General features: G+C 64.1%; 1 protein-coding gene across 1 annotated transcript; it reads left to right on the top strand.

Annotated features, from left to right (window-relative positions):
* Window positions 1–580: 580 nt before the first annotated feature.
* Window positions 581–10,258, top strand: CLIC1 (chloride intracellular channel 1). The gene is made up of 6 exons (XM_067550816.1): window positions 581–862; window positions 7,282–7,391; window positions 7,661–7,786; window positions 8,140–8,246; window positions 9,274–9,455; window positions 10,050–10,258. Exons 1-6 carry the CDS (start codon window positions 824–826, stop codon window positions 10,209–10,211), a joined length of 726 nt encoding a protein of 241 aa, XP_067406917.1. The 5' UTR covers window positions 581–823; the 3' UTR covers window positions 10,212–10,258.
* The last annotated feature ends 1,839 nt before the right edge of the window (window positions 10,259–12,097 follow it).

The following is a 12,097-nucleotide window of genomic DNA, read 5'->3' as shown; positions in this document are numbered from 1 at the left end:
ACTAGACCCCACTGCTCTCCTGGAGCTGGGGAGAGAACCCAGGCGTCCTGGCTCAGCCTCCCCCCTGCTCTAACCACTAGACCCCACTGTCCTCCCGGCGCTGGGGAGAGAACCCAGGAGTCCTGGCTCCCAGCTCTAACCACTAGACCTCCCTCCCCTCCGGGTGCTAGGGAAAGAACCCAGGCGTCCTGGCTCAGCCCCCCCCCCCCCACACCACCACCACCACCACTAGACCCCACTGCCCTCCTGGAGCTGGGGAGGGAACCCAGGAGTCCTGGGCCGCGGCAGCGCTGTCGGTGGCTGCCCCGAAGCACGCGGAGTCTCCCGGTGGCCCCGATAACGGGGCGCTGCCGGGGAAGTGATGAAACATGAGACCGGCCGGGAAAGGGGCGCAGGAGGCAGAAGAGGGGGACAGAGGGGGGCGAAGGGGGAAGGCGGGGCAGGGGCGGGAATCGAGGCGAGGGAAGGGGGCAGGTGGGGGGCGAGGCCGTGGGGCAGGGCGGAGGGGCAGTGCCGGTGTGACCCGCCCCGCCCCAGCTCGGCTCCCGCCCCCCCCGCCGCTGACTCACTCCGTCTCTTCCTGGGTGGGGCAGGGCTCGGGGCTGCCTGGCGGGGGAGGAATCGGAGTCGGACCCGGAGCCCGACCCAGCCGCTCCGGATCGGCTGCTGTTGCTCCGAGTTAGCCGCGGCGAGACTCCGGAGTGGGGCCATTCCCCCCCTTTCCCCGCCCCCCCGTTACCCGCCCCTTGGGGGAGCCTCGAAACGCCGCGGACCGGGGGGGGATTTGTCTCTTTCTAGCCCCCCCGGGAGCCAAGCTGGGGCCATGGCGGAGGAGCAGCCCCAGGTCGAGTTGTTCGTCAAGGTAAGTGGGGCGCCCCCCCCCCCCGCAGCTGGGGGGCAAAGGACCTTGAACCCCCCCCGCCACTTGCATGGAGAACCCGCTCACACGTCCCGGCGGGTAGGGGGTGGGGAGGGGCACAAAGGCGGAATTTGGGGGACACGCTAAACTCCGGAGTCACTCTGCATTGAACCCCGTGCGAACCTGCGGCGCCCTTCCGGGGGAGGGGGTATGGGCTGGGGGCAAGAGACCCCTGCTCCTCCCGGCGCCTTCGCTTGCGGTGGGAAGTGATGATGGTGAAAGTCTGGAAAGGGGGAGACAGACAGACAGACAGACAGACAGACACCCCCCCCCCCCGCTCTGATCCTTCCCCCCCAGCCCCTTTGTACCCCCCCTTGCGGGAGGGAGCAGGGCAGGGGCGATGGAGAAAGAGAGTTTCTTCCCCCCCTTCTTTTTCTTTCCTCTTTTCTCTCCTTCACCCTCTTCCCCCCTCCCCCTCTGGGCCCCTCTTTCAGAAGCCGGCCGGGTCCCGCCTTTCCGCCCCCCTGAGCCGTCGGAGCCTCACATCCGCTGAGCCAAAAGCGCCTTTTGGGGCAGGGCCTTGGAAGGGACGTGACCCCTGCATGTGCCAGCCGGGCCAGGCCCAGCGAGGCCAGCCCAGCACCCCTGGGGCAGCCAGACCCGACCGTAGCCCCCCAGTGAGACCCGGGCTGGGCCAGCAGAACAACCATCCATTAAAAAATCCCCCCCCAGCCCAGCTGTGTGAAATTGTGGGGGGCTGTGTGTGGAGATGGCAGCCGGGGCGGCCCCGTTCAGAGGAGGTTTATTTGTTTGCTGAGGAGCCTTCGAAGGGCATTTGGGGGGGGGCGGCGGGGGGGGGCGGGTTTGTTTTCAGTTGGCAACTGACTCTGCGGCCTCCCCGTTTCCTCTCCTTCGGTGCCAAAAGGAAACTGAACCGTTCCGGCGACCTCGCGTTCCACCCCAAGGGAGCTTTGTCTGACTCCCCGCCCCCCAGCGAGTCTCCCCCCCCGACCTTTTCCGAACCAGCCCGGGACTGAAAAACCTGCCGCCCCCCCAAATCTCTGCACGGATGACGCCTGCAAAGCGGGCGAAAGCCCTTTCCAACGGGCTGAACTTCACGCCCCGGCCCGGCCTGGCGGGGAGAGTCAGAGGGACCGAAGCTAAACTTAGCAACTGATGCAAATCTCCACAACCTCCTCTCTGTGTCGCTTTGTTCCCTCCAAGAGTGTGTTCCTTTGTCTCCCGCGGGCCTGGTCTACACACACAGTTCAAGCGATCCAGTTTCACCAGGCCTGAGCTGCCCCTTCGATCTCGCTTCCTTATGCCCCGGCCATCGGCGTTCACCCTGCCTTGGACTTTTGAATTTAATTCCAAGCCCCGGGAGAGGCAGAGAGAGCCGGGGAAATGTGCAAGATTTCAAGATCAAAAGGACCATTGTGCTTATCTGGTCTAACCCGGGGCCTAGCGCTTCCTGGAGGGAAGGAACTCGGCCGATCTTTTGAGATAAAGAACCCGTCTTGAATTAAAAAGCGCCAGAGATGGAGAATCCCCCCCCCCCCCCCGCCCCATCTCAAGGGTTAGTTCCCCTCCCTGTGAAAAACCTGCACCTTATTTCCCGTCTGAATGTGCCTCGCTTCAGCTTTCACCCCTACACACGTGCTGGATCTCAGTTCTCGGGGTATCACAAGTACAGGCCTGGTCTGCAGGGGGTCCCACATCCATCTGATACAAACCGATCTGACGTGCTTCTGAGCGATTTGAAATCTCCACGCACACAGCCGAGGCGGGTTGAAGGAAGCCGGCTTTCCCGTCCCCCAGCTATCTGGGAACGGTGGAAAAGTGTCTGGGAAAGTTGCAATCTCAGTGAGCTGTGACTCAAAACCCCAATGTTTTGGTTGGTTTGAATTGATCCAGATGTTCCCCTTTTCAACCTTTTTTTGTTTTTAAGCTGCTTTCGGTCTGATTAGCTTCAATTCCCAAACCGAGAAGCCGGGTAAGAATCGGAAAACCGGAATATTTTTGTTTCCAAAACGTGGCACCAAAACTTTGGGATAACTTTTTCCGGGTGTTGTTTTTGAGGCAGGCGATTTGTCCAGACTGACCTCATTTTGCCAACGTTTTCAATAAAGAGAGGTTGAAAAATGTTCGCCAACTGTCTAAATCCTCACCCACGCGTGGGGCTAACCTTGAGAGGGTGGCCCACACCCGGGGAAAGGATCAGGAAACTTTTTTAATTGCCCGGAAAACACCCGCTTTCTTGGAACCAAAAATCCCCATGTGAACCAGTCGATTTCAACAAATGTTTCCAATTCCAGGGCGCAAAATTGCAAGGGGCGGAGGAGTTTTGCAAAGTTGAAATGTCCCCCTTGCGGGACGGGAAGGCCGTCTGGGCATCTGGTTTGAGGTTTCAGGCTGAACCAGCACAACTCATCGGGGGCTAATCCGGTCCCTCTGGGCCGCTTGCGAGTTCATTTGTCCCACGGAGCATCTCGCTGCAGCTTCATTATCCCGAGTGCGACAAACGCGAACGCCTGCCGTGCAGACCCGGCTAATGGACCAAAACCTCTCCCGCGGAAGGTTACGGGGAACCGCAATCAAGTCTCGGTGCAGGGGACATAAATAGGTTCAAGAACTGAAGTAACTTCCCCATGTAAACAGGGCCTGTATTGATTAGAAACCAGATTGAGGCCTTGTCTACTGTAGCGCTTACGTCAGCAAAACTTTCATCACTTAGGGGTGTGCCCCCCCCCCCCCCCCCCCACACACACACACACACACACCCCCGAGCGGCGTACTTTATGCTGGCAGACATGCGCGTGCGGACGGCGCGGTGTCGGTGGGAGACGCTCTCCCCCGCCACCCGAACGCGGCCACGCAAGCACTCTCACGGCGGCCCTGCCCCTTCGAAGCGTGGACCCGCTCGACGCTAAACTGAAGTCAGCCGCTCTGAAACCGGAGTCCCCGAAGACGGGTGTGAACGTTTTTAAACCGGTTTGGAGGGGGAAAAAAAAAAAGCTGATTGCGGGAGACGGGTTTTGACGGCCGTCTGGAAAGTTGGATTTTGGGGAAAATTCAGTGTAGACAAACTGCGAAAGGGGAGTGAAGTTTCCCTTGGCCAAACTGGGGTGGCTGCTGTTTACACAGCCCGGGCTTGGACCCTTTTCTCTTTCTTTCCTTCCCTCTTTCTCAGGGCGTGTTGTTGTCCGGGCTCTCTCTGGCCTGCTCCAGGCTGCGGTGGGAAATGGGCACGGTGAAACGGTCTGTCCGTCTGTCCTCCGGGGCCTGTTCCCCCTCCTCTTTTCCCTCCCTCCCCTCTCTGGGAGGGATCCCCCCAAATTGAGTTCTCCAAGCCCCCCCCCCCCCCCAGAATCTCACCCCTGAAAGATCTTCGTCCAAACTGTCAGACCTCTGTGTGCCCCAGCACAGTCCCCACGGCCATTCTCCGACACTGCTTTCTTTCTGTCCCTGTCATCATCCCTCCGCCTTTCTGTCTCTCGCGTCCACTCCCCCGTCTTTCCCGCGCTCACCCTCCCCAGCCCCCCCACAGCTCCGTCCATTTCTAGCTGGGGGGGGGGGGGGATTTCTGTACTTCTCGGTGCTTTGTGTATTTTACCCCCCCCCCCCCGCCCAGCTCGCTTTGGGCCCTGCCCTCGGCTGTGGGGGTGCGTCTGTGGGTGTGTCTCACAGGGTGTGGTGGCAGGTTTGTAACATTACAGGCCGGGGTGGCCTGCAATTCTGGATCTGGGTGCGGCGGGGACAGGGGAACGCAACAGGATGCCTGGGTTCCCTCCCCGGCTCGGGGAAGGGGAGTGGGGTCTAGTGGGGTACAGCTGGGGGGGCTGGGAGCCAGGACTCCTGGGTTCGATTTCTAGGTCTGGGAGGGGAGCGGGGTGCAGTGGTTGGAGTGACCTAGGACTCCTGGGTTCTGTCCCCAGCTGCAGGATGGGGTTGGAGCTGGGGGGGCTGGGAGCCAGGACTCCTGGGTTCTCTCTCCGGCTCGGGGGAGGGGAGTGGGGTCTGTGAGTTGGAGCTGGGGGGTGGGGCAGGGAGCCAGGACGCCTGGGTCCCATCCTCAGCAGTGCCTCCCTCCTTCCCGCGGCTGGGTTTCATTCCTAGCTACACCCCTGCGTTGGCTCCTGTCGTTTTCCCCTGGGGCGGGTTCCAGGACCAGATTTTTCTTTCTGTTTCGAACCCAAACCGGGCTGACGGCTGGTGTCCCCGGGCCGGGCTCGCCCACTCCTGGGGCGCGGCACCCGGCACCAAAACCTGCCTGCAAAGTTACTTGAACTCTAGTTACAGCAGAACAGGACTCGGGGGCGGGAGGGGGGTGGGCTGGGAGCCAGGACTCCTGGGTTCCATCCCCGACCCTGGGGCAGGGGGACCCTGGGAAAATCACTTGACAGCTTTGTGCCTCAGTTTCCCCATCTGTCGAATGGGGATCGTGCCCTCTGTAGGGTGCGTCTGGGTAGACAGGAAAGTCTTCAGGATGGGGCCGCCCAGGGGCGGGCCCCGATCGCGGCGCGCCCCATCCAGAGCCTCTGCCCTGCCCCATGACGCCCCCCCTGAGGCAGGGGGGCCCTGAAGTTAGAGGAAGGAACCATTTGCTCCAAGCTGGGGGAAGGCAGGTGACTAAAAGAGCCTCCTGGGGGGCATCGCACCAGGAAAAGGGGGGCTGGAATTTCTCTCCCTGTCTGGGTTAGGGACCCGCGAGGGGAACGGGGCTGGTTTTAAAGGGCTGGGCCCTGTCTTTGATTGTACTGTATTTGGTTTTGTACCCGTGTCAGGCAGTGTAGGGGTCCGAGGTGCGGGACGCTGGCCCCGGGATGGGGAGGGGGTGCGGGACGTTAGCACAAGGTTGTGATTGTCTGAGGCCCGGGCAAGAGTGAATATTGGGTGCTGGGCCCCCGGGGGAGAGCAGAGGGAATATTCAAAGGGAGAATCGCTGCAGCTCTTTGCAGTATAGGGTATATGACACACACACTCCCTTGCCAGTATCCCGATTCCTCTTCTGGGGCTTTGCTGGCCATGAGTCAGTCCTAAAACATCCGCCCGGCCCCTTCGGCCAGGCTGCCTCCCGCCTCCCTGGCTCAAGGTTAAACCCATAAACCCAGCCTGAGTCAGATACCGGCCCCGGGCCCACACCCTGGGGCTGGGTTGGAGCCGGGGCCCCTAGAAGGGGCGGGTCCCATGTCTCATCCCTCACCCAGAGAAAGGTCGTTGCCCAAAAACTAGAACCCAGGCATCCTGGCTCCCAGCCCACCTCCCCCATTCTAACCACTAGACCCCACTCCCCTCCCAGAGTTGGGGAGAGAACCCAGGCGTCCGGGTTCCCCCTGAGCCCTGCCTGTTTGTCGGCTCTCATGGTTGTCGCCGGGAGGGGCGGGTCCTGTTTTTGTAACAACCGCCTGTGGCTGTGCCCATCGCTGGGCGGGGCTTGTTGTTTCTCCATGGCAACCTGTTACGCCTGTCCCCTAGTGCGCGGGTGTGTGTGTGTGACTTGTTCCCACAGCATCCGGCTGCCGGTGTCACCCAGCGGAGAGGGCCGGGGCCTTGCAGCCGCCATTCGTGGGGGTAGTTGCGGTTGCCAGGAGGAGCGGGGTGGGCGGTCATCTCCATGGCGACCGGCTGTGGGCCTGGTGGGTGTTGGCAACCGGCAGCAGGATCTGGCTGGGGAGCTGAGATCCTGTTCCCGGGGCCGCGGGCTGCCCCGTGACCCCTGCGCTGGGGGGCACCCCACATGCTGCGTTAACCCTTGCGGTGCCGCCTGCCCCCCCCAGCCAACGCCCTCCCCCACGGCCAGAGATCTGTGCCCCTCTTGCCCCGAATCTCCCACTCCCACCTGCCTCCTCCCACTGCCGCTCAGTGGGGTGTGCCTGACCCCCCCATCCGTAGAGATCCCGTCCCTGCCCTACAGCCTTTCCAGTGCCCACCGCCATGGGGGGGCTGAGAGGGGCTATGGGGCGCTGCATAAGGGGAGCCCCCTGCAGGGCCCCTCTAGTGCAGGCTGTGAGCGCCATCGGGTGGTCATGGCTGGGATTGCAGCCTGGCTGTACAGCAGGGGGCGCCGTCAGGTGGTGGCAGGTGGTATTGCAGCCACACCCCCTATGGTGGCTGTATAGCAGGTGGCGCCATCGGGTGGTCACTGTTGGTATTGCAGCGTCTACCATGCAAAGCTTCATGGGAGCTGTATGATGCTGGTGATCCCTAGTGGTGGCAGCCGGCATTGCAGCCTCTACTAGATGGGGGGGCCCTGACCCCCTGGGGAGAGCGGGAGTCCCACGTCTCGCCGGGTGGGAGGCAGACATTCCGTGGTTTAGAGCAGCGGGAGGATCCTGCCCCTTTCCCCGGCCTGGGGGAGTTGTGGGGGGCCCTGGGGCGAGGGCTGTGGGTGGTCACTGAGCCCCCTCTGTTCTCTGTCCCAGGCCGGCAGTGACGGGGCCAAGATCGGGAACTGCCCCTTCTCCCAGCGACTCTTCATGGTGCTTTGGCTCAAAGGGGTCACCTTCAACGTCACCACGGTGGACACCAAAAGGTGGGTGAGACATGGCCAGTGCCCCACACTCCCGACCCACAGCCCCCTGCTAGCCAGGTCCTGGGCTCCCCCTCCCCGAGCTCCCCCGGTGCCCCTCACTCCCGACCCACGGCTCCCTGCTAGCCCGGCCCTGGGCTCCCCCTCCCCCCAGCTCTGTTGGTGCCCCACACTCCTGACCCACAGCCCCCTGCCAGCCCGGCCCCGGGCTCTCCCACAGCTCCGCCGGTGCCCCGCACTCCCGACCCACAGCCCCCCGTCTCTACTTGCAGGAGGACTGAGACGGTTCAGAAGCTGTGCCCGGGTGGGCAGCTCCCCTTCCTGATGTACGGGACCGAGGTTCGCACTGACACCAACAAGATCGAGGAGTTCCTGGAGGAGGTCCTGTGCCCCCCCAAGTACGTGCCATGGAGCGTGTGTGGCGGGAGGGGAGGGAAGCAACTGAGCCAGATGGGTCCATTGGCCCATCATGTGGCAGGGAGTTCCACAGGCCCCCGGGGAAGGAATTATCCCCCCACCCGGGGTAGCTCCGCCCACTGGTTCCTTGGAATGGGGGCAGGGTGTATTTCTTTTGGGGGCAGGGTGCCAGCTATCCTGGGTGTGGGGGTCACTAGGGAGGGGTGTGGGGGCAGGTGCTGGAGGGGAGGTGTGAGGGGTCTGGGGGGGTGTATATGAGGAGGGGGATTTCTGGGGGTGGATAATAAGGGGGGACCCCCGCCTGCCTGCATCTCTCACTGCCCCACCCCCCCAGGTACCCCAAGTTAGCTGCCCGGAACCCCGAGTCCAACACGGCCGGACTCGACATCTTCGCCAAGTTCTCCGCCTACGTCAAGAACTCGAACCCAGCGCAGGACCCCAGTGAGTGGGGGGCGGTGGGGGGAAATCCCTGGGGTGGGGGATGGGGGAAAGAGAATCCCCCCCTCTCCCGCCAATTCCTATTGACTGTCTCTCTGCCACGTCTTTCCCTCTCTTTCGTTCTCATTGGCTCGTTCTCTTGGCTGCCCCTCATCATTGGTCGGCCCCGCTGTCTGTCTCTCACCCCCCCCAGGCTCCTCGGTCTCATTGGCTGCCCCACGTGACTTCCAGCTGCTCATTGGCTCCCTCTTTTGGTGGCATCTGTCCCCTCTCTGTTCTGATTGGTCACGTCCCTTTGCAAGCCCCTCCCCCCTTGGTTCTGATTGGTTCCATCTCTTTGCTGCTCTGTCCTCTCATTGGCTGCCCCTTGTGTCCCTCCTCATTCTAACTGGCTTGCTCCGCTGCTCGAGGCCTCTCTCTTCTCTCATTGGTCGCTCCCATCTCCCCTCCGTTCTCATTGGCTGCCTTTCCCAGCCATCGGCTCGCCCGCTCTTGCTTTGATTTGCATTGGTTGACTCCCTTACCCTGTGCCCGCCCCCGTCCACACTCGCTTCCCATTGGCTGCCTCTCTGCCCTTCCTGGGATTAGCGTTGCCTCCGACTGGCTGGCTCCAATCCCGCCTTGATCCTCATTGGCTGACCCCACCCCACCCCAGATTCCCTTGATTTCTGATTGGTCGCCTCTCTGTCCCTGATCCCGAGAGCAGCCGGCCCCACCTCCTGGGGCTGACCCCTGGTGGGGTTTGAGAACTGTTTTCCTGCCCCCCCGGCTGCGTCGCCTGCTGGGTTCCCATTGGCTGCCCCCATGACCCATGATTGGCTGCCTGCCACGCCCCGGATTCCCATTGGCTGCCTGTCCGTCTGTGCCGTCCCCATGAGCTTCCCTTCTGATTGGCTGCCCTGCATCTCTGCTCTGCTCCCATTGGTCGCCTCTCTCTGACCCACCTCCTTCACCCTCTCTCCTGATTGGCTGCCTCCCCCCCTGCACATGACTCTCATTGGACACCCCTCTCGCCCCGCCCCGCCCCCAGGCCTGGAGAAGGGGCTGCTGAAGGCGCTGACGGTGCTGGACAATTACCTGACGGCGCCGCTGCCGGACGAGGTGGACGAGACGAGCGCCGAGGATGAGGGTCACTCGCGCCGCAAGTTCCTGGACGGGGACGAGCTGACGCTGGCCGACTGCAACCTGCTGCCCAAGCTGCACATCGTCCAGGTGCGGGCTGGGGGCGGGCCAGCCGGGGAGTGGGGGCAGGGCCAGCAGGGGGTGTGGCCAGTCGGGGAGTGGGGCGGGGCAAGTGGTGGACACCTGGTTGCAGGGAGGGGTGGGGCCAACAGGAGGCACCAGGGAATGGGGCAGGGCTAGTGGGGGGCACCGGGGAGTGGGGCGGGGCTAGTGGTGGGGGGGGCTGTCCCCAGGCAGGTAGGGCGGCCCCGACAGTCTCTCTCTCTCTCTCTCTCTCCCGGTTTTGCTGTGTCTGTTCTTCCATCTCTCGCGCTCTGTGTCCGTCTGCACCGACCCCCCCCCTGGCTGGGGGGGGCTTTGTTCTCTTCTCTCTCCCGGCTGTGCTTGGGGGGCTCTCGGCTCCGACTCCCCAAGCGGCTGGTGACAGCGAGACGTGGGTCTGGCTGGGGCCCTGTCGATCTTTTCTCAATCTCTGTATCTGTGGGTCAGGCCGTGGGGCCATGGGTCTAGCTATGGGGCCATGGGTCTAGCGAATGGGCCGTGGGTCAGGCGGTAGCTCCGTGGATCTCCGTGGCTGGCTGTAGCTGTGGGTCCGGCAGTCACCCCCCCCCCGGCTCCCCCCAGGTGGTGTGTAAGAAGTACCGGGGCTTCACCATCCCGGAGGCGCTGCAGGGCGTCCAGCGGTACCTGCGCAACGCCTACGCCCGCGAGGAGTTTGCCAGCACCTGCCCCGACGCCGAGGAGATCGAGCTGGCCTACCAGCAGGTGGCCAAGGCCCTCAAGTAGCCAGTGGGGCCCCGCCCCTGCAGGGGGGCTGGAAAGCCGGGGGAAGGGGGGGGGGCGTCTAATTTGGGGGGGGGCGCGTACTCGTTCCGGGAGGGGGGATCTGCAATGAAAAGTTGGACTAATGAAATAAACATTTAAAACTCCCCTTGGTGAGGCCATGAGAGTCCGGGGGGGGGGGGGGGGGGGGGGCAGGGAGAGGGATGGGACCCAGGCGTCCGGGGGGGGGGGGCAGATCGGCTGGCATCGTTCACCCCAGGGGGCAGCTTTTAACTCTTTATTGCTCAAGCACAATTCCTGGGGGAGGGTCTTGGGGGCACAGAGGGGGAAGGGGGAGCTGGGGGCGTCCTAGGGCTGGGGGGGGCCACAGGGAAGGTCTGAGAGCCGGTGGGGGGTGGATCTGGGGGTCTCAGAGCAGCCAGGGCAGGGCTAGGGCCAGGGGCAGGGCAATCCCCAGGGCCCCCCCAGCCGGGCAGGCCCCCCCGTTGCAGAGGTCACTGGTGCAGCAGGCCGTGGTGTAGGTGAAATTGGCCCCCAGCATCCGACGCGTCCCCCGGGCCCCGCAGAGCCTGGCCTCCCCACAGCTCTTCTCATGGATCACCAGCGCCAGGCCACCTGCGGGGGGAGAGTGAGACGGGGAATGAGTGCGGCCCCCACAGCCCCCCCACTATCCCAGCTGAGCCCCCTGAGCCCATCTGCCCGGCAGCCTGGCTCTCCCCACCCGTCCGCTGCTGAAATCCTGCAGCAGGGAGTTCCACCGGCACCTGCAGCAAGAGCTGGGGGAGGGGTCTCTCGGCCCCGGTCTGCAGGGGGTGCTGGACGGCTGGACGGACGGACTGACCTCTGTGGCCCATGGCGACCGTGGTGAGGCAGCGCTGGGTCGGGGTGCAGGGGGTGACGAATTTCAGGCAGTCGACGGGCGCGATGGTGGGGAACAGGCAGGTGTAGCAGCGCAAGGGCTCCCCTAGGGGGCAAGGAGGGAAGGCGTGAACCCAGGCGTCCGGGTCTGTGGCGGGTGGCTGCAATGGGGGAGAGTGGCCACCCGCCCCGCAGCCCCCCCGCTGACACCGTGAGCGGAGGCCCAACCCGCTCATGACATCGAGGGTCTCCCGTCGCCCACACTCGATCCCGGGGCCCGGCCCCGCGTCCCACTCACCGGCCGGCAGGGCCAGCAGCCCGCCCAGCAGAGCCCAGCCCAGGGCCGGGGTCATGGCTCCGTCTGTCCACCGCGGCCGCCGTCTGTCTGGCTTGGCTCACCTCCCTGCGCCGAATGCCTCGCGGTCCGAGCTGCGGGAAGGCTGGGGCGGGGGGAACTGGCTCGCCCCCTCCTCCGGTCCCGTGTCGCTAATCAAAGCCCGGCTGCCGCCAATTAAGGCCGTAATTTAACTTCCAGCCCTGGGCGGGGCAGGGCCAGCCTCGGCTTAAAGGCTGATGGAGACCATCTGGCCCCGTGATTCCCGGCCTGGGGGCCAAAAGCGGCCCCCAGCTGCCCTCCCGCTGGCTGCAGTGGGGAGCCGCTACCCAGGGGGAGCGCGCGGGGCCCCGGGACATGGGGGGTTTCCCTGCTGCAGCCGGGGGGACGGGAGATCGGCGAGGAGGCAGCTTGCTCGCTGAACCCCTCCCGTCCGGCTGCGGCGCTGGGCCGGGGAGCTACTGGCGGAGCCTGGGGGGCCCTTCAGGGCTGTAAAAATGATACCTGGGGCCCTCCAGCCGAAAAGGGGGGGAACCACGGCTCCGGCCGGCCCGGGCCTACCCTGGAATCATTCCTAGCGCAGCTCTTAGCGGAACGGCCCCCTCGGGTCAGTGACGGAGAAGCCGCCCTGGTAAACGGGCCCTGGGTTCATTCCACTCCCTGCGCCGTGTGGACCTGCTGGGCTGGCTTCAGCTGC

Source organism: Emydura macquarii, unplaced genomic scaffold (genome assembly GCF_026122565.2).
Source record: "Emydura macquarii macquarii isolate MOO-44397 ecotype Brisbane River unplaced genomic scaffold, CSIRO-AGI_Emac_v2 contig_1345, whole genome shotgun sequence".
Classification (NCBI taxonomy): Eukaryota; Metazoa; Chordata; order Testudines; family Chelidae; genus Emydura; species Emydura macquarii.
Note: the sequence above shows the minus strand (reverse complement) of the source record. Positions and strands in the feature narration are given on the sequence as shown.

Bases quoted from the DNA above. Each gene is read 5' to 3' on its own strand.
- CLIC1 (XM_067550816.1), top strand. From the start codon at position 824: ATGGCGGAGGAGCAGCCCCAGGTCGAGTTGTTCGTCAAG. The intron at 8,247-9,273 runs GTGAGTGGGGGG...CCCCGCCCCCAG, and splicing joins GAACCCAGCGCAGGACCCCA to GCCTGGAGAAGGGGCTGCTG. The intron at 9,456-10,049 runs GTGCGGGCTGGG...GGCTCCCCCCAG, and splicing joins CCAAGCTGCACATCGTCCAG to GTGGTGTGTAAGAAGTACCG.